Here is a 25,010-nt window from a genome sequence, read left to right on the forward strand (position 1 = left end):
GCTTCCTTATCAAGGTGCGTTTATGAGGGTTTATGGCACATGAGTAGCACATCTTCAGTCTTAGACTAGTTACTTTTTCACTTATATTACTACAATTACTTTACATAAACTTCTGCCCAGGTTGGTATAGTTTAGAGCTCCCCCTGCAGGTCATTATTTAGAAAACCACGGCTGCATTTTTTTTCCCTCAAACACAGCGCCACACCTGTCCACAGGTTGTGTGCGGTATTGCAGCTCAGCCCCATACATTTCAATGGAGCCAAACGGCAATACCACACGCAATAAATGGACATGCACGACCCTGATTTACTAATCCTACTAATTACTAAGCAGCAGATCTATAGTAAAGTCTCTGGTGTTTTTAAAGGGGGTTTCCAGAAGCTGAATATTGATAGCCTAACCTCAGGATAGGTCGTCAATATCTGATTCGAGGGTGTCCAACACCCGACACCATCTGCAGTGAGCTCCTCTGCCTGCTCACAGTATACCAAGCACAGCGCCATACATTGCTTAGTGGCAGTTCTTGGTATTGCAGTCCAGGATCATTTATTTGAATGAATAACCTAAGCATTGCTACCCCTTCCGCCAACTGATCGACAGTGGTGCCGGTCTTTGGACCCCAACCAATCAGATGTTGATGACTTATCCTGAGGGGGACTTTGCTCTGTATTCTAGGAGTCAGAAATCCACCTCCTTTCTCATCAGTGGCTCGGGCATCTGCTGTGTCCCTCCACCATGCTTTACACTGCAACTCCAAGTCCCCAGAAGAGCCTCAGATGACTGCATAACCTGATGGATCAGCCCAGATACCACTTGATAGCTTTTATTATAGATTCTTATCCACATAAATAATAAAGAAACTACAAGAACAGTGATAAATACTTTGAGAACAGAGATTATATTCTTAATTACAATTAATATTAAACTGTAAAATTATTTCCAGGAGGGCACAGCTGAACCCATACAGCAGGCATAGTAAAATGACAGAGTCCATCGTCGGTTGTAGCTTGGCCATCATCAGTGAAGAATAGAGCCAGAGCTGACCACTGCTATAGAGTGGGGAGATCCAGAGGAGGGCGCCCCCTGTCTTCTCCAGGCTGAACACGTCCCGTCCAGTGTGTTTAAGTGCATGATCTGGGGTCACACATACTTTGGTACCCCTACAGAGGGGGGCTTGTGGTTGTAGTCTCTGCTACTCCTTAGAATCAGCTGCTAAGTCCAAAGTGTCCATGATCACTCAGCTTCACAAGGAGCCAGTTGTTCTACCAAAAGTCCTGGTTTCCAGTCTTTGTACAAGTTCAAGGAAGGGATTATTTTACAAAATTCTCAGCTGATTTTGCAGCAGCTTTTGCCCTGTCTGGGAAAAAAAGAAAAAGAAAAAGAAATTTGTTACACATAGGACCCAACTTGAGCACCCACCAAATTATGCCCACCATAATTCAATTCTATAGAATAATCAGATTTCTGTCTTCACACACACACATCAAGTCAAATCTACTGTTTCCCTTCCCAAAGCCCTAGAGAGATGATGAAATTCTGGATGCCTGCAGCCACCACTAGGGGGAGTTCACATCATATGAAGTTAGCTAATAGTGTGCTCCATGGAAACTGTATGTAGTGGGCTCCCCCTAGTGTTGACAGCAAGCAAATTCAGTTAGTAATGTACAGAAGGTTAGGGGAGCAGTTCAGGAGCTGCACTGTGGCTGACAAGCCAGAAGTCTAGGTGACATGATTCTCCCATGGCCAAGATCACCCAGCTAAAGTTACCTTGTCCCTATGGATTGGTGCCAGGCTGCTACAGGGTATCGACAGATGTTACGACCCCCACCCACCTATCCTCAAGGTTCACGGAAGCTTATCTTACCTTTTAGCTTTTGCTCAAATGTGTACCGAGCTTCTCTTTCCTGATTAGGCTGGCAGCATAAGGGATCTGCAGGAAGGGAAACATTTTAATTGGAAATCGTTCTAATTAACACTTCATCCTTATGATTAATAAATCAATGGGTCCGTGAAAAAACACGGATGCACACAAGATTGGCATCCGTGATCCGTGTCCGTGATCCGTGTCCGTTTTTTCCTATCATTTCGATGGCAAACTTGACTTAGATTTTTTTTTCATTTTACATGTCCGTGGATCCTTTAAAAAACAAGGAAGACCCACGGACAAAAAAACGGTCACGGATCACGGACCTACGGACCCCGTTTTTGCTGACCTTAAAAAAAAACGCTCGTGTGCATGAGGCCTTTGAGTTATGGGTTGCAAAAACAAATCATTATACAAGAAGCAGCTCAATAGTGTTTGTATGTGATATTCTCTTTGATAACCTAATCCTTAGGGACTGAGAAATAAAATTAGCATGATATTCTGCGCCATTCTGGAGTTATAGCCTTTAAAATATGTGCCTTCTGCCATCAGTTTAAAGAAGAAATTGTTCCTTTTGGCAGACAACAGGGAAACTGGACCTAAGGGTTAATGCTTTTGCAAAATTCAAGAATAATTCCTTAAAATCAATTTTTTTTTTAATCTGTACAAGCCAATATTAAAATGAACACTAGGCGGCACTGCAGGCTTGTAGCTGGGTTGATAGGGGAATCTGCTGTGTAGTCACTTAGATGGTGACATCATAGATGTTCAATGTGGATAATATCTAAGGGCTCATATTTTTTTCCGTTCAGCTTTTTTTTACCGGTCCATATGTGCAACCATTCATTTCAATGGGTCTGCAAAAAAACGGAAACGACTGTGCATTCCGTTTTTCCATATGGCCGCATGTCTGTTCTGCAAAAAAATAGAATATGTCCTATTCTTGTTTTGCGGACAAGGACAGGCATTGTTAGGGCTCATACACACGACTATATGTAAATTTGACGTCGGTGTGCATTCCGTATTTTGCGTAATGGAACAGCTGGCGCCTAATAGAACAGTACTATCTTTGTTCTTAATGCGGACAATAATAGGACACGTTCTAAGTTATTGCGAAACGGACATGCGAAAACTGAATGCACATGGACTAACTTACGTATTTTTTTTGAGGACCCATTGAAATGAATGGTTCCGCATACGGTCCGCAAAAAAACGGAACAGACACGGAAAGAAAATACGTCATCCTTTTTTTGGGGGGATCAGTGTTTTGTGGACCGCAAAATACATACTGTCGTGTGCATGAGCCCTTAAAGAAAGTGAATAGAATGAAATCTACATAGAAAGTCTAAATGGGTTGTCCAAGAACGGCAACTTATTGTCTGAGTACTCCAGTGTAAAGGGTTAAATGTATAGCATAAATTGACATGATCTGGATTTAAAGCCGCAGGTCACTTTATGGTGCTGATTTATTTTATTTTTTTTAATTTTTTTTATTTTTTTTTAGCACTGTGTGGATGATCAGATTCACTTTTCTGTGCCCTTAATACACTGCACATTTCCCCCACACATTTCCATTAGGAAATATAGGGATCGGGCTGTTGGATTTCAATATGCCCGATCCTTTTGCTCTCAGGGGAGATAAGCTGCAGCTAGAGATGAGATTGTATGTGTACAGTGGGGTCGGGCGGGATAGCCTTCTAAGGCTACTTTCACACTAGCGTTCGGGTTTCCGTTCGTGAGCTCCGTTTGAAGGAGCTCACGAGCGGACCCGAACGCAGCCGTCCAGCCCTGATGCAGTCTGAATGGAGGCGGATCCGCTCAGACTGCATCAGTCTGGCGGCGTTCAGCCTCCGCTCCGCTCGCCTCCGCACGGACAGGCGGACAGCTGAACGCTGCTTGCAGCGTTCGGGTGTCCGCCTGGCCGTTCGGAGGCGTGCGGATCCGTGCGGATCCGTCCAGACTTTCAATGTAAGTCAATGGGGACGGATCCGTTTGAAGATGCCACAATGTGGCTCAATCTTCAAGCGGATCCGTCCCCATTGACTTTACATTGAAAGTCTGAACGGATCCGCGCAGGCTACTTTCGCACTTGCGCACTTGCGAATTTTTTTAAAGTTATTAATGCAGACGGATCCGTACTGAACGGAGCCTCCGTCTGCATTAATATGAGCGGATCCGTTCAGAACGGATCCGCCCGAACGCTAGTGTGAAAGTAGCCTAATAGATATGACCAGTCTGATTATCAAATCGCTGTCCAGTGTCTGTGAAAAGATGAAACTTCCCAGAATGCAAGTAAAAAAAAACAAAAAAAAACATACTTTGCAGTGAATTCTGGGAGATTCCAGCCCTGAAGACTACAGAATTGTGAATACAGCTCTGGGGTATAACAATAAAACATTAGGATCTGCATAAGAAAGCTCCAAGGACTTGTCTTAACACACAGGAAACTTAGTAAGAAAATATTTTCCAGTCTACAGGTACCAGAATTACAAAAAGGAAAAGATTTCATCCTTGCCCCCTAGTGGCAGAAACATGAATTGCACAAAAGCTGGAGATATTGTAAAGATAAACCTGCAGGACTTACGCTGGGTTCAGACCGGAGCGTTCGCGATGGAGCGCTCTGTATGCGCGATTGTACCGGCGTTTGCAATCGCGCATACAGAGACAAGCGAACGCCCATTGTCGCGCGTTCCCGCTGAAGTCTATGTACGGGAACGCGCGACAAGACGCCCCAAAGAAGCTCATGTACTTCTTGGGGCGTCGGGCGTTTTACATCGCGATCGTACGCGCTGTAAAACGCTCAGGTGAGAACCATTCCCATAGGGAATCATTGGTTCTTGCCTGTTGAGCGTTTTACAGCGCGTAGGAACGCGCTGTAAAACGCTCAGGTGTGAACCCAGCCTTAGGGGTGAGAGATGTGGGCACTGTTTATGGCAGCCTGTGTTCTGCCAGGAAGGATTACAGAGGGTTTATAATTTATGTATAACTTACAATTTGTAACTGCTGGACCATTTCCTCTCTGTATGCTAGCTCTCTCTTCATTTGGTCATGGAAGTTATCTGTGAAGGAAGGTGTAAATATGCACATTAATGTCATGGCGATATGCAGGGTATATAACAGGTATTCATTTCAGATGAGAGAAGGAATTAATAACTGATAATTAACACGCTGCAATACAGTATTGTACATAAAAAGTGTAATGAAGTAATGATCTTCGCCACGGTGAGCCTCATACTAGTCCCTTCACAGAAGGAATTACGTGTCCTCCGTATAGCTGCCTTCCCAAAAATTGCAATCACATGGAAATACCGGCAACAATAAAGTCACGACAGAAGTTGTACAATAGTATAAAACTATATCTGCAGCGTCCCATTGTCATCCTGTGCCCACCATCGAAAATTACTCTATGTCTATGTATTTATATAGTAGTGCCCCAGTGTGAAAGTATTGTAAGAGGTGCTGTGCAAAGCTAACAGTGCAATACAGTACCCATATACGGTAAATGGTGCCATAAACTGCCTTCATAAACATTGCTATACAGTAACCATATAAACAGTGCAATGCAATGGCATTATAAATAGTGATATATACTGTCATTATATATGGTGCCTTATACTGTCATTATAAATAGTGCCATACACTGTCATAATAAATAGTGCCATACACTGTCATTATAAATAGTGATATATACTGTCATTATATATGGTGCCTTATACTGTCATTATAAATAGTGCCATACAATGTCATTATAAATAGTGCCATACACTGTCATTATAAATAGTGTTATACACTGTTATTATATATGGTGCCATACACTGTCAGTATAAATAGTGCCATACACTGTCATTATAAATAGTGCCATACACTGTGATTGTATATAGTGCCATACACTGTCATTATAAATAGTTAAAATAAAAAATTAGTAGCAACTTACAATGCAGCTCTAACACATCTCCAAAGGCAGTTTACCAACATATAATAGCTTCAGTCATGCAAATACAATAAATGGCAGAAGCACAAATTACCAGTATCTAATGCAGGAGAATTCTCGTACAAGCTATTTTAATTGAGAAAGCAAGTCAGATGACCAGTGAAATGTCTTCAAGGAACAAAGTACTAGTCCAGTTGCTCTGACTTATTACTACTGATATATCATTATAAATAGTGGCATACTACTGCCATTATAAATAGTGCCATACACTGTGATTATAAATACTGCCATACACTGTGATTATAATACTGCCATACACTGTAATTATATATAGTGTCATACACTGCCATTATAAATACTGCCATATACTGGTTCTTTTTTATATATATATATATATATATATATATATATATATATAGTGAGATGTAATGCCTATATGCCACACCCATATACACTGTATGACAGGAGGTGTGGAGATTGCCATCATCTAAGGCAGGCAGAGTTTTGTAGGTATGATCCCCAGGAGTTTCTCTCCCCTTCCCTTCTACAGATAAAGAACATGTCTGACAGGTAGTAAATACTGGAGGAGACCTCTAGACAGGCATCGTTATTAAAGATGTACAAGTATCTGGACTTGTATCCTAGAGTGTACATCATGGTTGGCCCAGAGCGAAGACTCCTGATAATGGAGGTAACATCTGAGAGCTCCCATTAAACAGCCGCGTCTCTTCTTTTAACCAACGTCATTGGGAGTTATGAGATAAAACAGGAAACAATGAGACAAACGTCTCTCAGGCGAGAAGCTCTCAGAAGGCTCTCACGGGAAGATGATATATATATTAAACGTATACGATATAGGTCCTGATGGGAAAGGCTTTCAATCGCTAAATGAGGCTCTAAGAGAACATTAACTCCTTGTATGATACATCCAAGACGGACCAGAGGGGGCCCCATGATAAAACAAAGACCCCTATTGCTGCTCGCTCATGCCACCCCACCATCGGCACTTCTTCCCACTGCCTTGTTGGTAACAAAGGGTGGTGAAACGCTCAGAATGGTTGATCATTAATGTTGAGGTAGCCAAGAACATAATGCTTTGTTCTGGATTACAATGGGGAAAGGTTTGTTGGATGCCCCATCCCAAGGACCCAGATATAGCCACCAGGAGTGCCTCTATATTAGGTAAGCCCTTGATGAATTCTAGAGATTTTGCAGCCATGATACATTCCCTAGGGACTTCCACCCTAATTGAGCAGCTGCCTAATCAGAGAGTAGTGGGAGATGAAATTTAGTAGTCTGTATCAAGATGTTGTTTTTCCTTTTTGTTGGACTAATCACTTAGTCAGGGTTAGTTAATGGGGTAGAAGGGTCTCGCTATTAGGAGTGTCCCACCCTCAGCTCCATCCTCCTTCTCTATTAGCTAAATGTTCTCCTATCATACATCTTCTCCTAAAGACATACCTTCTACATAAGTAATAACTCCACAGTCCATCATAGGAAATCTACTTTGATCATTCTATTGAAGACTATGGGGGTCATTTATGAATAGCTATACGCCAATTTTTGGCCTAAATCTGTTGCAGATTCGGTGGCAAAATGGGATTTGCGGCCGAATCTGCGACTTCTTCCTCATCCATGACACGTATGCCAGTTCTAAAAAAGGGGGCGTAGGGTGGTTGAGGAATCCTGTCAAAGACAGGATTGTGTGAAGGCACAGATCGAGAGAAGAGGACAAAAAATTTCTGCTGCGCTGAAAGTTCCCTGAAGCACAGTGGTCTCCATAATTCTTAAATGGAGGAAGTTTAAAACAACCAGGACTCTTCCTAGAGCTGGCCGCCCCACCAAAGTAAGACGAAGAACCCAATGATCACTCTGGATGTGCTCCAAAGATCCTGTGTGCAGATGGGAGATACTTCCAGAAGATCACCCATCACTGTAGCAATCTGGGCTTTATGGCAGAGTGGCCAGAAAGAAGCCTCAGTAAAAGACACATGAAAACCGCCTGGATTTAAAAAAAAAAATCACCTAATGGACTCTCAGACTGTGAGAAACAAAACCAAGATTGAACTTTTTGGCCTTAATTCTAAGCATCATTTCTGGAGGAAACCAGGCACTGCTCATCACCTGCCCAATGCCATATCTATCTACCTATCTATCTATCTATCTATCTATCTATCCAAAGAGTGTAAAAAGTCTCATTGCACAATTTGCCATGTCTCTATGGTTCAGTCATCCTCTGTAATCTGCTTATGTCAGGTATAACATCCGTACAAGTTCTCACACTATTTTTGTGACTGACATGGGACTGCGCCCATAGGGCTGAACAGTTTGTGTAGCTGAAAGTCACTGCAAGTTTCAATGAATTTTCAACAAGCATTGGCTCTTCTATTCTATAACTTTTTATTTTCAGATCTGTGCAACTATCATGTGCCCAAAAATATCTCAAGTACCAAAGTCAGCAGGTATCAAAAATAATGCACAATAATAATCATAAAAATATCCTTACTGAAAACAGGAAAAGATGGCGTCCCCTTTAACACTTGGAATTCTTGCTCCAGTCTCCGCCTCAGATCTATTTGCTCAAATAAAACTTTCTGAAGTTCTTCTGGGGAAAAAAATAAAAAATTATATAAATATTGACAAGAATTAAAATAAAAAAATAGCAAAAAGCATAAAGTGCTGTGTGGGCCGGGGGCGAGGCCCGATGCAGAAATCATGAATATAAATCAATGCAATATATTATTTTAAAGTATTATATTACCGTGTCATGTATTGATTGATACGCATGCATTAATCTCAATTATATCCACCCAGCCGCCATATATTATTCATACGCAGCTTGTCAAGCGTAAAATATGGTTGATAAGCCGGTTACCTGCCTAACTTTGCCGCTAACCCTTTCAGTGGGACGACGCCGGCAGCCAGCGGCTCTCTATGATTGATGCGCTTCGAGCCTCGGGCAAGGAAGGAGTTAATGTCAGTATTTAAAAGGGCCATGTCACTGCCATAATGAAGGGCGAATAATGGACTCTAATGTGTTCACCCTCTAAGAGAGAAGGAAGAGATCACATCTGGCTGTCTGTAGTCAACCGGGCCGGGCTGGGACTGTAATTGTGACCTTGTGTGTCCTTTCTGAGCATCAGAGTCCTTGAGTCGCTTTCTTATGTCAGATTATTAGTTACTCTATCACCTTCCGGGAAAGCTGGGTGACCGGCAATATGGTCGCCACTGCCACCCAACATTCCTAGACTCCTGAATATTATGTGATATGCAGAGGTGCACCTAGCCTTTCTGCTGCCTGAGGCGAAAACTGAAACGGGCCCCCCCCCATGCCAATTTCTTAACCTAACCCCTTTGCCACAATGAAAGCGCTCATTGCCCATGGCCCTTCCCCTGCCCCCCTCTTGCCCCTGCCTGGTGCTGCCTGAGGTGATCGCCTCACCTGGCCTCATCGGTGGTGCACCCCTGGTGATATGCTGGCCATGATGGACAAAAACAGTCAAAGAGGACTTTTATCAACTTGCCCATACTGTTTCGCTCACAGAGGATTGCCTAGATTGAATGCAACTGTAGCAAACCCTCAGCTGTGAGAAGCATCAGCTTTTCAGCTTCTGGACATCTGGAAGTAAACCCGTACCACAGACTAAATGCCTGCACAGACTTAAAGGGGTATTCCAGTTACAATAAGTTATCCTCTATCCATACGGAGCCTCTTTTCTTGTGATCCCAGTGGTAGGACCCTCAACGATCTAATAGTTATAACGTACTGTAAACAGAATACCCCTTTAAAACTTTTCACAGCTGAAGATTTGCTACAATGTTATCCAGTCTAAACCAGTGATGCTCAACCTGCGGCCCTCCAGCTGTTGTAAAACTACAACTCCCACCATGCCCTTCTGTAGGCTGATAGCTGTAGGCTGCCTGGGAATGATGGGAGTTGTCGTTTTGCAACAGCTGGAGGGCCACAGGTTGAGCATGCCTGGTGTAGACCATTCTCTGTGAGCTATGGACAACTCATCCCTCCTGTCCTGTATCTGTGCAGGTGGAATGTAATCAGTCAGAAGATCAGACTGTTTAGATCATGCCTAGCTGGAGGCTAACTCTCATCTGTGACCAGTATTAATAAAAATGTTCTCTGACAGCAAGCAGAGATCTTAATATTGGCCAGAAATTGATGTATATACTGCCCTATACGAAACCCTTCAAAGAGTGCTAAATTCTGGGTGCCTCAAAGAACAAGCTACTGGTGGTTCCTGTCCCTATGCAACTAGGTGGCAAAGTAGAGGACCCCTCTGAATTGTGACCACATGTAGGTTGGGGGTGTTGGAAAGGGCTTGGGGTCCAAGCACCAAGCAGGAGTCCATTTGGCCTTTTTTTATGGAGCCCCTTCTCTTGCATGAACCCCGCTGTGAAAAATATCCTCTGGCCCTAAAAGTTCATGTTGGACAACATGGAAAATTGTAGCATTTTAGCGTAATAAGAGGATGGCACCATTCGTAAAAAGACTCCTAAAACAGCAAAATGTTGTATCAGGAAAAGAGGAACATAGCTAACGCGCTTCAGATATTTGCAATGGTCTTCACAAAGCGATGACGGTCTGAAATGCGTCAGTCGTGTTACTCTTGTTTGTTTTTACTTTGCTTATGTCGTCTGCTGGGCTAGGATACTACAAGCGGGAGATTGTTCGGACCTGTCCACGGTGAGATGGATAAACGTACCTTTCCCCATGCTCCCCATGTCCTTCTTCAGGGCTGGTGATGAGCCATCCTGACTGGCTTCTCCTGCAGACAATATAGAAAAAAAGATGAGTTTAATGAGTTTGTTGACTTTGGATTTTTTTCCATTTATTTATTTTTCCTCTGTTTCCCCCGTCCGCTTTTATGTCTGTCGAGTAATTGCCTTTTCCAAGATTAAAACAGTTTCTCGGGCAGAGAAGAGGCGACATAAATTTCACTTTAAGGGCCCATTCAGCGCGGCGCGTTGCCACAGGCGGGGACAAGGTTATGGCTTGCACTCGTTGGATTAACCACCGTCTCTCTCGCTTTGTGTAGCTTTTACATGTTTAGTGTTGGCTGTCAGGAAAGATATTGGCATCTGTTAGTGGCGGGGAGAGACCTCGACGCGTTTTATGTCTTTACTTGGGATTTTTATATTCTGCCTTTTATGCCAGTATTTCAACAAGTTATTAAAGTAAAGATGGAGAAAGATCGGTATTTCGCCCGTGACCCACTGAGAACATGATGCAAAAGTTAATTAAACCCGTTATGGGCACAGATGTCCCGCTATCTAGTTGGTTTTGTTTTTTGCTTTTTGTTCTTTTGTGGGATTCAACATTAACTTTATGTAGATATAAAATCTGCACCGAGAACTTTGCAACAGGAAGGCAGTGAAATTATTATTGCATCAATTCAGCCAGCGAGCCCTGCAATGTACTGGTGAGGACTACTTTATCATGATGTACAGTAAATTTACGTGTGGCGCTTTAGACTTGATACATTGTAGAAAAATTGGTGAAATAAAGTGGAATTGAAAAAGGGAAAAAAAGTAAATGAAATATTATGCAAAAATAGCCAAAAACAAAAATCTAATTAAGTAAAAATAAAAAAAGTCACCAATAAATAGATAAAAGATAATAAAAAAATATTTGAGTTATTTTCTTTATGTTCTGGATTACACTGACTCCCCATAATATATGATTATAGGGATCAGAGCTCTGTTATTCTAATAAAAAGTCCAAATCCCCTGAAAAATCTTTCTCCTAGCAGTCACCACTAGGGGGAGATCACCGTATATAGATTTATACATCTGTCATTGAAGTCAATCATACATTTGTCTTCAGTAAGCTTCACGGCTCCCTCTGGTGGTGGCCGTAAGCAGCCAGAATTTTAGCATTTACCTCTATGGCTATGCGAAGCGAAGCAGGGGATTTGGAGTTCTGTATAAGAAACTCATAGCTCAGACTCCTAGAGAGATATACAACTGATCAGAACAGAATTGTGGACATGTTTAGTTTAAAAAAGCCTGGGGCACTAGAAAAAATGATAGATATTAGATTGACAACAATTTGCATTTAAAGCGGGTTTTCACTTTGGTTAAACCATTTTTGTTAGAAGAGTGCCCTTACAATAAGTAAAGGTTCCTGCTGCTGGAACCCCCAATGATCAGCTGTAACTTGGGAAGAAACCTGGCAAAAATTCCCTGCAGCGCCACCACAGGAGAAATTAAGCATTACACAGTTCTCATTGAAATCAGGGGACTGTCTATATAATATACAGATGTGTTGGGTTCTGCGAAGTGGGAAATGCTCTTTTTAACCTTTCTCCACCCTAATAGTAAATGTTTTTGCTGTAGAACAATAAGTAATAACAAGTGATCCTTCTGTTTGGCATAGTGTGGTCACTAGGGGCACCGTTTTAGAGTCCACCTATGAAATGTGATTGTTTCCCATATGACTGGTGACAAATTGTAGAAGCTTGTTGTCACCCAACCAAAACGTGTCAATTATTAAAAAGTCCCAGAAGTCCCATAGCTATGAATGGAGAGATGGCGGTGCATGAGTGGTGCACTCTCCATTCACCACTATGGAACTTGCAAATTTATTAAAAAATAAAAACTAACATTTCAAATGGACATAAGTATTCAGACCCTTGGAGTCCACCTGTGGTAAATTCAGTTGATCGGACATGATTTGGAAAACACAGCCCTGTCTATATGATGTCTCACAGCTGACCATGCATATCAGAGCAAAAACCAAGCCATGAGGAGGAAAGAACTGCCTGTAGAGCTCAGAGACAGGATTGTGTGGAGGCACAGATCTGGAGAAGGTTACAAAAAATTTCTGCCGCACTGAAAGTTCCCGAGCACAGTGGCATCCATAATTCTTAAATGGAAAAAGTTTGGAACAACCAGGACTCTTCCTAGAGCTGGCCGCCCCACCAAACTATGTAATGGAGGGAGATGGGCCTCAGTAAGACAGGTGACCAAGAATACAATGGTCACTCTGGATGAGCTCCAAATATCTTGTGTGCAGGTAGGAGAAACTTCTAGAAGGTCACCCATCACTGCAGCATTCCACCAATCTGGTCCATATGGCAGAGCGGCCAGAAAGAAGCCTGTCCTCAGTAAAAGACACATGGAGGTTTGCAAAAAAGCACCTAAAGGACTATCAGACTGTGAGAAACAAGAGTTTATGGTCTGATGACACCAAGATTGAACATTTTGGCCTTAATTCTAAGCGTCATGTCTGGAGGAAACCAGGCTCTGCTCATCACCTGCCCTATACCATCCCTACAGTGAAGCATGGTGGCGGCAACATCATGCTGTGTGGTGTTTTTCAGAAGCTAGGAAAGGGAGACTGGTCAGGGTTGCGAAAAAGCCGAATGGAGCAAAGTAAAGAGATATTCTTAATGAAAACCTGATCCAGAGTGCTCTAGACCTCAGACAGGGCTGAAGGTTCACCTTCCAACAAGACAATGACCCTAAGCACCCAGACAGGACAACACAGGAGATGCTTAGGTACAACTCTGTGAATGTCCTTGAGTAGTCCAGCCAGAGCCCTGAACCCAATGGAACATCTCTGGAGAGACCTGAAAATGTCTGTCCACCGACGGTCCCCATCTAACCTGACAGAGCTTGAGAGGATCTGCAGAGAAGAATGACAGAAAATCCCCACATCCAGGTGTGGAAACCTTATGGCATCATCCCCAAGAAGACTGGAGGCTGTAATCACTGCCAAAGGAGCTTCAACTTAAGTCCAGAGTAAAGGGTCTGAATACTTATGTCAGATTTTATTTCTAACGCTCTGTTCTCTCTGGGTTACTGAGTGAAGAATGATGAGGAAGAACATAACAAAATGTGAAAAAATGAAAGTGTCTGAAGACTTCCTGAGCGCACTGTATTACCCACTTACTACAATCTGTCTGCCTTGGATTGCTAAACTTGCGGGAAATTAATTCTAATATATTCCACAATTTTGAGGGTGTCCCTGTGCAGTAGAGTTCAGTCCCATATCCTTAGTGTCTTCCACCTCTCTTTTCAAATCACACCTGAGTTGGCAGTACCTAAAGAGGAGCTGTCACCTCCCCTGACATGTCTGTTTTAGTAACTACTTGCATTTTCTATGTAATAATAGTTCTGGAGCTCTTATTCCTATGACTATGTTGTGCCTTTCCTCTATTATTCCTTCTAGAAGTCATGAATACTTTACTAGCAGTTTGCAATGAAGGTCCATCTGGATGTTACCTGTTCTGGGTGTGTCCCTGCACAGTCTGACACTGGCAGCACTGATTGAAGGATAATGTCAGACTGCGCAGGGACCCCCCCCCCCCCCAGCAGGTAACATCCAGCTGGACCTTCACTTCAAACTGCTAGGAATTTGCTCACATTTCTAGTTGGAATAATAAATGAATGGCACAACATGGAGTTGTAACAATAAACTCAGAATTATTATATGGGGAATGCAAGTAGTTACTAAAGCAGACATGTCAGGAGAGGGGACGGGTCCTCTTTAACATACTCTCTGAATCTGATAGGACTATATTGAGAAGAAGTGAAAGAATTTATCTTAATATCTGGAGTAGCAAGAACCATTAACCAAATGTGTTTTTCTGCCTGGCAGTCTTAGCACGACAGACACTGGACCTGAAGTGCCGCACACATATGTCCGCGATTTCTGCACTCAGCCGTACAGATCGTACACCCCGGTGATATACATGTTATAATGAGAAAGTGAGGTAAGTGGCCACTGACAGATATGTATCTCCGGGGACCAGTCATATCTTATACAGCAACATCTCTCCTCCTCTTGTGAAGACCATCCAGGATCTGGATCAGATTTTGAGTGACATATTTAAAATTCCTGTATATCCTATATCTCTTATGTATGGGCGGCTGTCTAAGATAGATAGATATGAGATAGGTAGATATGAGATAGATAGATAGATAGATAGATATGAGATAGATAGATAGATAAATAGATAGATAGATAGATAGATATGAGATAGATAGATAAATAGATATGAGATAGATAGATGATAGATAGATAGATAAATAGATATGAGATAGATAGATGATAGATAGATAGATAGATAGATAGATACGTAAGTATAATGCATATAAAATATAGATAGATAAATATACACAAGATAGATATGAGAGATAGATAGATAGATATGAGATAGATACGTATGTATAATGCATATAGATAAATAGATAGATTATAGATAGATAAATATACACAAGATAGATATGAGATAGATAGATATGAGATAGATAAATAGATAGATAGATATGAGATAGATAGATAGATAGATAGATATGAGATAGATAGATAGATAATAGATAGATAGATAGATAGATAATAGATAGATAGATAGATAGATAGATAGATAGATAGATAGATAGACAGATCTATACCTATATAATTGGTGTTGACTGCATTGTAGTCACACATGTTCTGTATTCTTTAGTACAATTCTCCATTTCCCCAATTCCCACATAAGAGTCCGGCCTCTGCCCCCCACCATTGCCGCCCGCCCCCCTGCTGCCGCCGCTGCTCCCCTCTTTCCCTGCCCCTCTCAGCCTCTCTCTCTCTCTCTCTCTCCGCTGCCTGCACTCTCTGTCTCATTTGACAGGCAAATTTGCAGACATTGCCTCAGGATAACAACCTCGTTTGACAGTCAATTAACCGTGAATAGTCAAAGCCAAGGCAGTTTGCATTACATAAATGGGAAATTAGATTCCCTGCTCCCAAGAAAGCAAACCTCTCCTTAAGACACTGCAATAGACAAGTTAGTATCACAAGTTCTAATCACGTCGTCCGTAAAGCCCTCGGAGACGTTTAGCAATCAGTAAAAAGGTGGTTTCATTTAATTTGTATAATGTAATTTTTGTAAATGTATTACACATTTTGTGTAGAGATCATTATCATGTAGATAATATAAATGTTGGGAAAGACGCAATAAAACACCTTTAATGTCTGTCTGACAGATAGAAAAAGCAATAAGCTGTGATCCTTCTTAATAGAAGGTTTGTATGGAACATTTCAATTATTGTCATTTCAGCCTTCCGCACGCCGCCTCATTGTATATGGTCCTACAACCGCCTTTCATGCGTCCAACGCAATTAATAATCCGCTTGCTATTAGCGCCGTCTTATTTTTTTTCTTTGCCTATTCTGGGTTTTAATATATATATATTTTTTTACCCTTGGAACATTCTAGGGGGATACATTTTGTCTTACCTGGTATTTCTCTCCAGAATTCACCCGCCGAGGCGTCCGATTCTGTGACATAAAAGTGGATCTCTTTGCTTTTATCTGCAATGAGACAAAATGGAATTTAAATGGTGCACTCTATGGCGGTTTTATTATTTCATATCTGCTACGCTGGGGGCGCCAACAAGCCACATTGTCTTAGCCGGGGTATTAAGACACAAGGAAATATTTGTGACTATTGATGCAAAATATGCCAACTGTCAACTAGACCAAGATTATAAGTGCTATGGGGCCCCTGAGGTGAGGGGGGCCAGGAATTCTTTACCTGTTTGGCATAATACTGCAATAGGAGCCACTAGCAACACCACTAGGGGGAGCACATTGCATGCAGCTTTTATATAGCTCCTGTTGAGTGCATTACTAACTGAATAAATCTATATGCAGTGAGCTCCCCCTAGTGGTGGCTGAAGGCAACCAGAATTATAGAGTTTATCAAGTCAGAAAAAGAGAGCTTACCTATACAGATATATTATCAATCCGTGCAAGTAAAAATGGTAGACACTACCTTTAATAAATGGATAGTATTTGGAGGAGCTGTTAGTGGAGGTGTGACCCATTCTGAGTTTTAGTACACTATGGAAACTTTTGTCATAGGAGGTTGTAATGGCTGATTCGCTGTAATAGTTTGAAAGGGATATGGATGGCTCATGGGGGTTGTTCTTACTTGGGATATGTAAGTAATGGAAATAAAAAAAATGGGTGTATTTGATGTAAATTTGTTAATGAGCCTTAAAGAGGTTCTCCACTTTAGTAGACTCACTACTTGTTAGCAGTGTCCCTTGACAATGAGATGATCACAATATGTTCCCCCGCTTGGACTTCCCAAAATTAGCCATAATCTGTGGGGAAACTTGATAGTAAGTGAAGTAGGCTAAATGAAGTAGTGCACAATGCCCGGTGACATCCAAGGGCTGTTTGTGTAATGCAGGACAGGGCAGGTCCTCCAGAGAGAGAGAGACGCTCTTTGCTTTGGCCAAGAGATGAGGAGCCTGAACAGAGGACCTTCTCCATTAACCCTGAATTCAGTAATAGGGTGTATGGAATTGGGTCCTCTAAACCTTTAAAGGGAATGTGTCGTCATAAAATACCCCACTGTTTAAATAACTTTTTTTATGTTTAAATTATTTTAAAAAAATTCTGATGATGTTATTTTTAATTTTCCATGTCAATATCTATATGTAAACAAAAATCATATAATTTCCCACTGGCCTCTAAGCCTAATAATAGGCACCACTTCTTGGTCTGTACAGATAACTTTACAGCAGTTATCTGCTTATCTGTCATTCTAATCCTGCCTGTAATGGTATCACCTCTGTGTATAGATAAGACAGGAGCCACCATTCACAATAGGCGATTGTCACATCTTATCTATTCTCTCCTTGTACAATCACCTCTGCACAGGTCACAGATCATGCCTAGAAAACTCTCCCATAGAAGTCACTGAGGTCCCTCCTGACCATTGTGTCTATGGACCATGGGGCTGCCGTAAAGCAATTTTCTTGATGCTTCTTAAATGCTGTTAAGAACAGCTCAGACAGGACGGCCGCCCCCCATAATCATGTTCAGAAAATAGAATAAAAAAAATCTACAATCAGCAGGAAAAAGGAGACGTGTGACTAAACTATCTGGTTTTAACTGGCAGATAACATTTTTGACACATTTCCTTTGACTATTCTGTTCTTTGTGTATTCAGAAGAGCCGTGATTAGAATAAGATCCGTCAACAACAGCATTTAGCCAGCTTGCTGACTGTTTTCAGTTGGTTTATTTATTTAGATTCCTAAACTCCATGGAGTAAAAATGAACTACGTCCGAAATCATAATATATGTTGTTTCTTCCATCATCTCTGGCAAAAAATGAAAAACCTACGTGCCTTATAACTCACAAATGTCCCAATTTTTATGTTTTTAATTTACTTGGTATTTTTCTACTATGACCATAATGTCTCCAAAAATATTTGGATGAAGATCTTGAATAAGTCAAAAAGTCCCAAAAAGATATGCAGAAAAAGATATAAAATAGATAGACAGCTATGAGATAGACAGATACATAGATAGATATGAGATATAGACAGATAGATATGAGATAGATACATAGATAGATAGATAGATAGATAGATAGATATGAGATAGATAGATAGATAGATAGATAGATATGAGATAGATAGAGAGATAGATATGAGATAGATAGAGAGATAGATATGAGATAGATAGATAGATATGAGATAGATAGATAGATAATAGATAGATAGATAGATAGATAGATATGAGATAGATAGATAGATAGATAGATAGATATGAGATAGATAGAGAGATAGATATGAGATAGATAGAGAGATAGATAGATAGATAGATAGATAGATAGATATGAGATAGATAGTGATAGATATGAGATAGATAGATAGATAGATAGAAGATAGATAGATATGAGATAGATAGATAGATTGATAGAAGATAGATAGATAGGAGATAGATATGTCACCAAAAAACTATGTAGAACGATAGACACATAGAAAGATATGAGATAAATATGAGATAGATAGATTTAGATAGCAGATAGATAAATAGATAGGACAGCTATGAGATAGATAATGCAATAAATATAGGATATAGATAGATAGATAGATAGATATGAGATAGATAGATAGATAGATAGATAGATAGATCAATGACACAGCTCAGTTATTTTGTACACCTTCACTCAAAATAAGACCAGAAAACAGGTGACAGTTCTTCACAGAGAGGTGCGGTCGAGGGTATAAGTCATACAGAAAATGGGGAGTGACTCTGACAACCTATTTAGAGGAAACATTGCAATCAGTGGGTGTACGGTGGAGCATGTTAACCTCAAAGTTAAACTTTTGGAAAAAATCTATTAAACTTTTGAAACTTAAATTAAAAATTCTGGCACAAGCAAAAAAAGGGATAAATTTAATAGGCGAAATATGAATTTTAGGAGCGTTGCCTTTAAATCATAGTGCCTTAAGGGGCAGTGTTGGAAACTGTGGTTTTGTTGGACTGATGTAGATCCTTGTTACTAATCAATTTGCCTTATTTACCAGGAGATTTCCATCTCTATAATGCATCGGGCATATGAATCTATGTCCATTGTATTTGATCATACATTAGGCTTTTATAAGTGTGTAATGGTTTCTCTCTCCTTCCACTTTCTCCTAATATTATAATAACCCGTCAACTACAACACACGGAAGGTTCAACAATGTCTAATTCTATTAATGTGTACACAGATCTATTCGAGATGAATGTGTCATTCGTTTTCTTTGAGTCTAATAATATGTTTTTGTTTTGTAGTTTGTTTATGGAAAATAAAGATAGAATATGACTCCTTGGATTTACAGATTAAAGTATTAATGGAGTAATTGTACTCACTGAAGGGGAGGATAAAGATGGAGGAGACGTGACATGATTCCCTGTAAACCATCCCGCCCTGAATCATTGGAACATGTTATATCACAGCAGGCTCGGACTGGCCCATAGGGGTACAGGTGAATCTCCTGGTGGGCCCCTGAGCAATGTGGGCCCCTAGTCTCCGACCCCCTGCATAAGTGGCACATAACACAGTAGTCTTACTGCACTACATACATATATTCGATGCACAGCACCTCAACCAGCCGATGTTCATTTAAAAAACGTGTTAGATTATTTATTATATTTGAATGTATCTGTACGGTGGGCCCTCAAAATACATTTTACTGGTGGGCCCTATGCACCCCAGTCCGACACTGTATCACAGCCATGGCCGGATAACCTCTTGCGTTAATAGAGGCAGAAAGACAGACAGAGAGCTCATTTACTCATGTGTAATACACCAGTAGTGAGATCTGAAGACACTGCTGATCTCCTCCTAGGTCAATCTTTACTGTAGATAATGTTACTGGAATAGGATTTTTTTTAAAGAAAGGAAGGAATATATTGGATAAGTAGATATTGGATAGATAGATAGATATTTCCCAAAAAAATAAGGCAGCACTCCAAATCAGGGTGAAAGGTGATGACCCATTTATTCCCAGGCAACGTTTCAGCCCACTCAATGAGGCCTTTGTCAAGCCGTCCAATTGTCCAATTTGTTTTGGAAATATTGCATAGTGGAATGGTTGCCTACCTTCCCTGGGGATTTGCACCCGATTTATTATTTTTTTCTAACTGTGCTGCTGTGTTTTTTTTGTTTTTTAGATAGATGGATAGATAGATAGATATGAGCTCATTCATCCCAGGTCAGTCGTTAATATTAGATAATATTAATGTAATGGGGTCTATTCCAAGCTAACACAGAATATAAAATACATAGGAAGGAAGATAAAATAGATAGATAAATAGACAAATAGATGGATATCGGATAGACTGATAGATAGATAGATAGATAGATATTGTATAGATAGATTGATAGATAACTATTGGATAGATAGATAGATAGATATGAAGTTATTCATTCCAAATCAATCCTTACCATAACTATTCCAAGCTAACAGAGAGAAAGAAAGAAAATACATGATAGACAGTTGATAGATAGATAGATAGATAGATATTAGATAGATAGATAGATATTAGATAGATAGATAGATATGAGATAGATATGAGATAGATAGATATTAGATAGATAGATAGATATTAGATAGATAGACATTAGATAGATATTAGATAGATATGAGATAGATAGATAGATAGACAGATATAGATGCAAGAGAGATAAGATGAATGTAGCAGAGCGTGTAGTAGTCACAGATAATTGTGATACTGCAATGAATAGTGGCACTCCTATATAACAATCCCCCCAATCCGGTACAACCATAGACAGCCAGATGTAAGAATAATACAAAGATGATGGCAAGACTCATATGAATTAATGATATACAGAGTCATACCATACATGTGTATAAGATGTACTCTGACTACCAACCCTTGTTTATTTTGGGAAAGAAAATACATAATGAATCAATTTGCTGATATTAAGTTTGACAAAATAGGAATTGACGTTTCTCAGCAAACTTTTCCCTGAATAAAAAAAAACAAAACCAAAACAAACAAACAACAAAACAAAAACAAAAGACTAGAGAAAAACAAGCGGATAGAATCCATAGTACAATAGTGGAGGTATAGCGCTAAAAAGTGTAGTCTGTGGTGTCCATAAATTTGTCCATGGCCTCTCTTACCTGGGTAGGAGTCTTCCTTGGAGGATAAGTTCCCATTGTTTTCTTTGCTTTTCTGGGTCTACAAGACATAAAAACCAGAACATATAGGAAGGTACAAAGGACAGGTCTACATAGAGGACATGTCAGGTGGAGGTGAACTCATTATCAGCGCAGTCCCCTAATTGTATATAGGGATATAGGGTAGGCTAGATACCATATGGGCCCAGGACAATCCCTGCATCTCCAGAACACAGGGGTTTATTTGCATGTAGAACATTTGCTCTCTGTGGCATTGTGTTAAAGAGCTAAACACAAGATTTCGTTTCTGTAGGGCATCTAGTTATCAATCTTATTATGCAGACATCACCCATTCAGCCTAAAGCTGCATTTAAATAATAATAATTAGCTGTGAAGCCTGAGGGAATATTTACATCTTTGTAGCAAGGTTCCTCCACTGATGTATGACGGGGGCTGGAGTCTTTTGGGGTGGAAGAAGGATGTTCTGCGTTTTCCATTTTCTCGGCCTGCGTTTCGCTCCTGGAGCTGGAGAAGGGGGAACGGTCTTTGCATGTTTTCTCATTGCTTTCTACCAGTCCTCTACTCTGCAGAAACTGACTGCTGAGACTTTCCTCTTCGTCTTCACCAGGCGGCTTGTTGGTTTCCACATCCACCTCCTGCTCTTCGTCCGAGTCCGAGCTGTCACTTTGGTAACTGCAGCTAGTGCCGGGTGACACATGCCTATCGTTTTGGAAGTCCTCAAGGTTGCCATGCAATTTGGCAATGCTCTCGGCGTCTTTGACCACAGGCCGGAAGGCGGAATGGTAGCTCTGTTTTCGAATTGGGAAGGAAGGGACCTCCAAGACATTGGTCCTGGTTTCAGAGGAGGGTCTGATGTCGCTGGACACTGGAGAGCTGGAACATTCGGTTTCAAACAAGGTGTCTCCAGTGTTGCTGAGGTTGCTGGCATCACTCTGGTCTGCCAGCTCTAGGAAGGCCTGTCTTAGAGTTGGGTTGTCTGTAATGGAAGTAAGGGTGCTGGGTTGAGGCTGGAGATAAGTAGGAACTGGAAGTCCACCAGGAGTTCTTGGTGGCCAAAACATACAAAAAGGGGGATAAAATGCATCTTTTCTACCGGGCCAGAATAGTCCTGACAATGCACTGGTCTTCTGGCCATTGACTGTATCAGCATCATCTTTTTTCTGACACAGGCCAAAGGCTGGGAAAGTGTATGGACTTGGAAAGAGGGTGCTGGCGGGGAATTTTTGCAACATGCCAAATCCTTTGCTGGGGACTGGGATGACAGGGTAACTTCTTTGGGTCTTGTTTGTGATGTTGGTGGGCTCTATCTCTTCTTCTTCTTCGAACCTTGGCCTCTTCTGATTGAGGTCTTGACCAATCATGTGTGGCAAGATGCCATTGTTTGCTTTTACGCTGCCCAGACTTTGGCAATGTGCATGACTTAAAGCCCTCTTTCGGCTGCCACCATTGAACATTGCTTTGACATCTTCCCAGGCAAATACCATTTCATCTGGAGGGGTCTTATCTGACAGCTTAAGATGTCTTCTCCATGAATTGAAGTTGGCAGCATCAGGCTGGGTGTATTTAGCTTCTGGGGTTCTATGTGAATGGAAAATGAACTTGTTTGGAGAGAAGTACATGTTGCAGTAGGTACATTTAATACACTTAGCTCTGGAGCTGTTGTACCTTGCCGGGATGAAGTTCCCCCTGCACCCCCATGCACATTCATGACTAACATCAAATGCAAAGTTATCTGGAAGCTTTGGTGGCCGGTTCTCTCCTAAGAAGGACTTGCACAGTCTCTCAGCCTCCCTTTTAGTAATCATTCCACATCTTCTTGAAGATATGGGCATTGCTCCTGCCCTTCTCAAGATTTCCAACTGAACTGGGGTGCACTGCACGCAGGTGATACCAAGGGCTACCCGCCTGTTGTGGATCTCATTGTAGCTATAGTTTTTAAGGAGTGTGTTAGAGATCTGGGCAAGGCACAACCTCTCCTGCCCATCTATGACCAGCGATACAATAGGGATGCCATACAAAATGACTTGGCTGACTTGGTTCGGTTTCATGTTGGAGTGACTGACTCTTGACTGAAGGGGGTCTTGGTAGGAGTTTGGAGGAGAGGACAAAAGGTGGTCGTTTGTGACTGTTAATGGGCTGGTGGCCATTTCTGCAGATCCCAGATGAAGGAAGTTCCTTATTCTGGTTAATACCTAAAATAAGAGGAAATATTATTTTTTAAGGTTTTTGTAGATAAAAGTTTATAGAAATTCTAAGACAGACAGCCCGATCTATAAGTCAGTTTCTAATTTCCAGCTGACCTTTTATTGGATCACTATTTGTCTATGTCTATCTATCTATCTATCTATCTATCTATCTCATATCTCTCTGTCTATCTATCTATCATCTATCTCATATCTGTCTGTCTATCTATCTATCTATCTATCTATCTATCTATCTCATATCTCTCTGTCTATCTATCTATCTATCTATCTATCCCATATCTGTCTGTCTATCTATTTATCTATCTATCTATCTCATAAATATATATCCTATCAATCTCATATCTATCTATCCATCTCTTCTATCTATCTATCTATCTATCTATCTATCTATCTATCTATCTATCTATCTATCTATCCATCCATCTCTCATATCTATCTATCTATCTATCTATCTATCTATCTATCTATCTATCTCATATCTCTCTGTCTATCTATCTATCTATCTATCTATCCCATATCTGTCTGTCTATCTATCTATCTATCTATCTATCTATCTCATAAATATATATCCTATCAATCTCATATCTATCCATCTCTTCTATCTATCTATCTATCTATCTATCTATCTATCTATCTATCTATCTATCCATCTCTCATATCTCTCTGTCTATCTATCTATCTATCTATCTATCTATCTATCTATCTATCTAATATCTATCTATCTATCTAGAAATACTCTCTGTCTATCTATCTATCTATCTATCTATCTATCTATCTATCTCATATCTCTCTGTCTATCTATTTATCTATCTAATATCTATCTATCTATCTATCTATCTATCTATCTATCTGTCTGTCTATCTATATATCTATCTATCTAGAAATACATAATAAAAATGGCAGCACCAGACAGAAAAGTAAGAAGGTAAAAAAGAGGGGCTAATGAGACTAGACCAATGCCTAAAAAGGTAAAAGATGCAAAAAAGCAGCACACTCAAAAAAGTGAAAGAAAAAAAATGTTTACTGTCCACATAGGTGAATAAACATTTTTTTCTTTCACTTTTTTGCATGTGCTGCCTTTTATCTATCTATTTATCTATACATCTCTATCTATCTATATTATCTATTTATCGATCTGTCTATCGTTCTATCTATCTCATCTCTGTCTATATTATATATATATCCATCTATTTATCATGTATCTATTATGTATCTATTTCATATCATTTTTGTATCTATCTATCTATCTATCTATCTATTTTTATCCTAATACAGAGCATCCAACCACTGCAGTTATTTCAGTAACACATTTTATTTATCATTACATTGTAACCATAATTTGCAATAATCTAACAATAGGTGATGCAGACTTTTGCTACAGGGTACTCTATGTACGAAGCAAAGGTTCCTGGTAATACAACTATTAATTAAAATGCAATTAACCTCCTTACTGTGACAAGTAACCCAGAATGGTTTTCATTAGATCAGGATGAAGCTCAGAAATAAAATGAGGATGTCTTTGTGCCCTGAGATTATAGGCAATGTATATCC

At 40.5% G+C, this 25,010-nt stretch overlaps 1 protein-coding gene across 1 annotated transcript; it reads right to left on the reverse strand.

Annotated features, from left to right (window-relative positions):
• Positions 1-1,867: 1,867 nt before the first annotated feature.
• On the reverse strand, positions 1,868-23,402 carry LOC122937107 (SKI family transcriptional corepressor 2-like). The gene is made up of 7 exons (XM_044292635.1): positions 21,648-23,402; positions 21,238-21,295; positions 16,035-16,109; positions 10,514-10,576; positions 8,302-8,400; positions 4,856-4,923; positions 1,868-1,930 (listed from the first exon to the last, which is right to left on the reverse strand). Exons 1-7 carry the CDS (start codon positions 23,400-23,402, stop codon positions 1,868-1,870), a joined length of 2,181 nt encoding a protein of 726 aa, XP_044148570.1.
• Positions 23,403-25,010: the final 1,608 nt, after the last annotated feature.

The sequence above is a fragment of the Bufo gargarizans genome, chromosome 1, assembly GCF_014858855.1.
Source record: "Bufo gargarizans isolate SCDJY-AF-19 chromosome 1, ASM1485885v1, whole genome shotgun sequence".
Taxonomy (NCBI): Eukaryota; Metazoa; Chordata; class Amphibia; order Anura; family Bufonidae; genus Bufo; species Bufo gargarizans.

Bases quoted from the DNA above. Each gene is read 5' to 3' on its own strand.
- LOC122937107 (XM_044292635.1), bottom strand. From the start codon at position 23,402: ATGGCCACCAGCCCATTAACAGTCACAAACGACCACCTTTTGTCCTCT. The intron at 21,296-21,647 runs GTAAATATTCCC...TATGTCTTGTAG, and splicing joins AGGAACCTTGCTACAAAGAT to ACCCAGAAAAGCAAAGAAAA. The intron at 1,931-4,855 runs GTAAGTTATACA...CCCTTCCTGCAG, and splicing joins TGGTCCAGCAGTTACAAATT to ATCCCTTATGCTGCCAGCCT.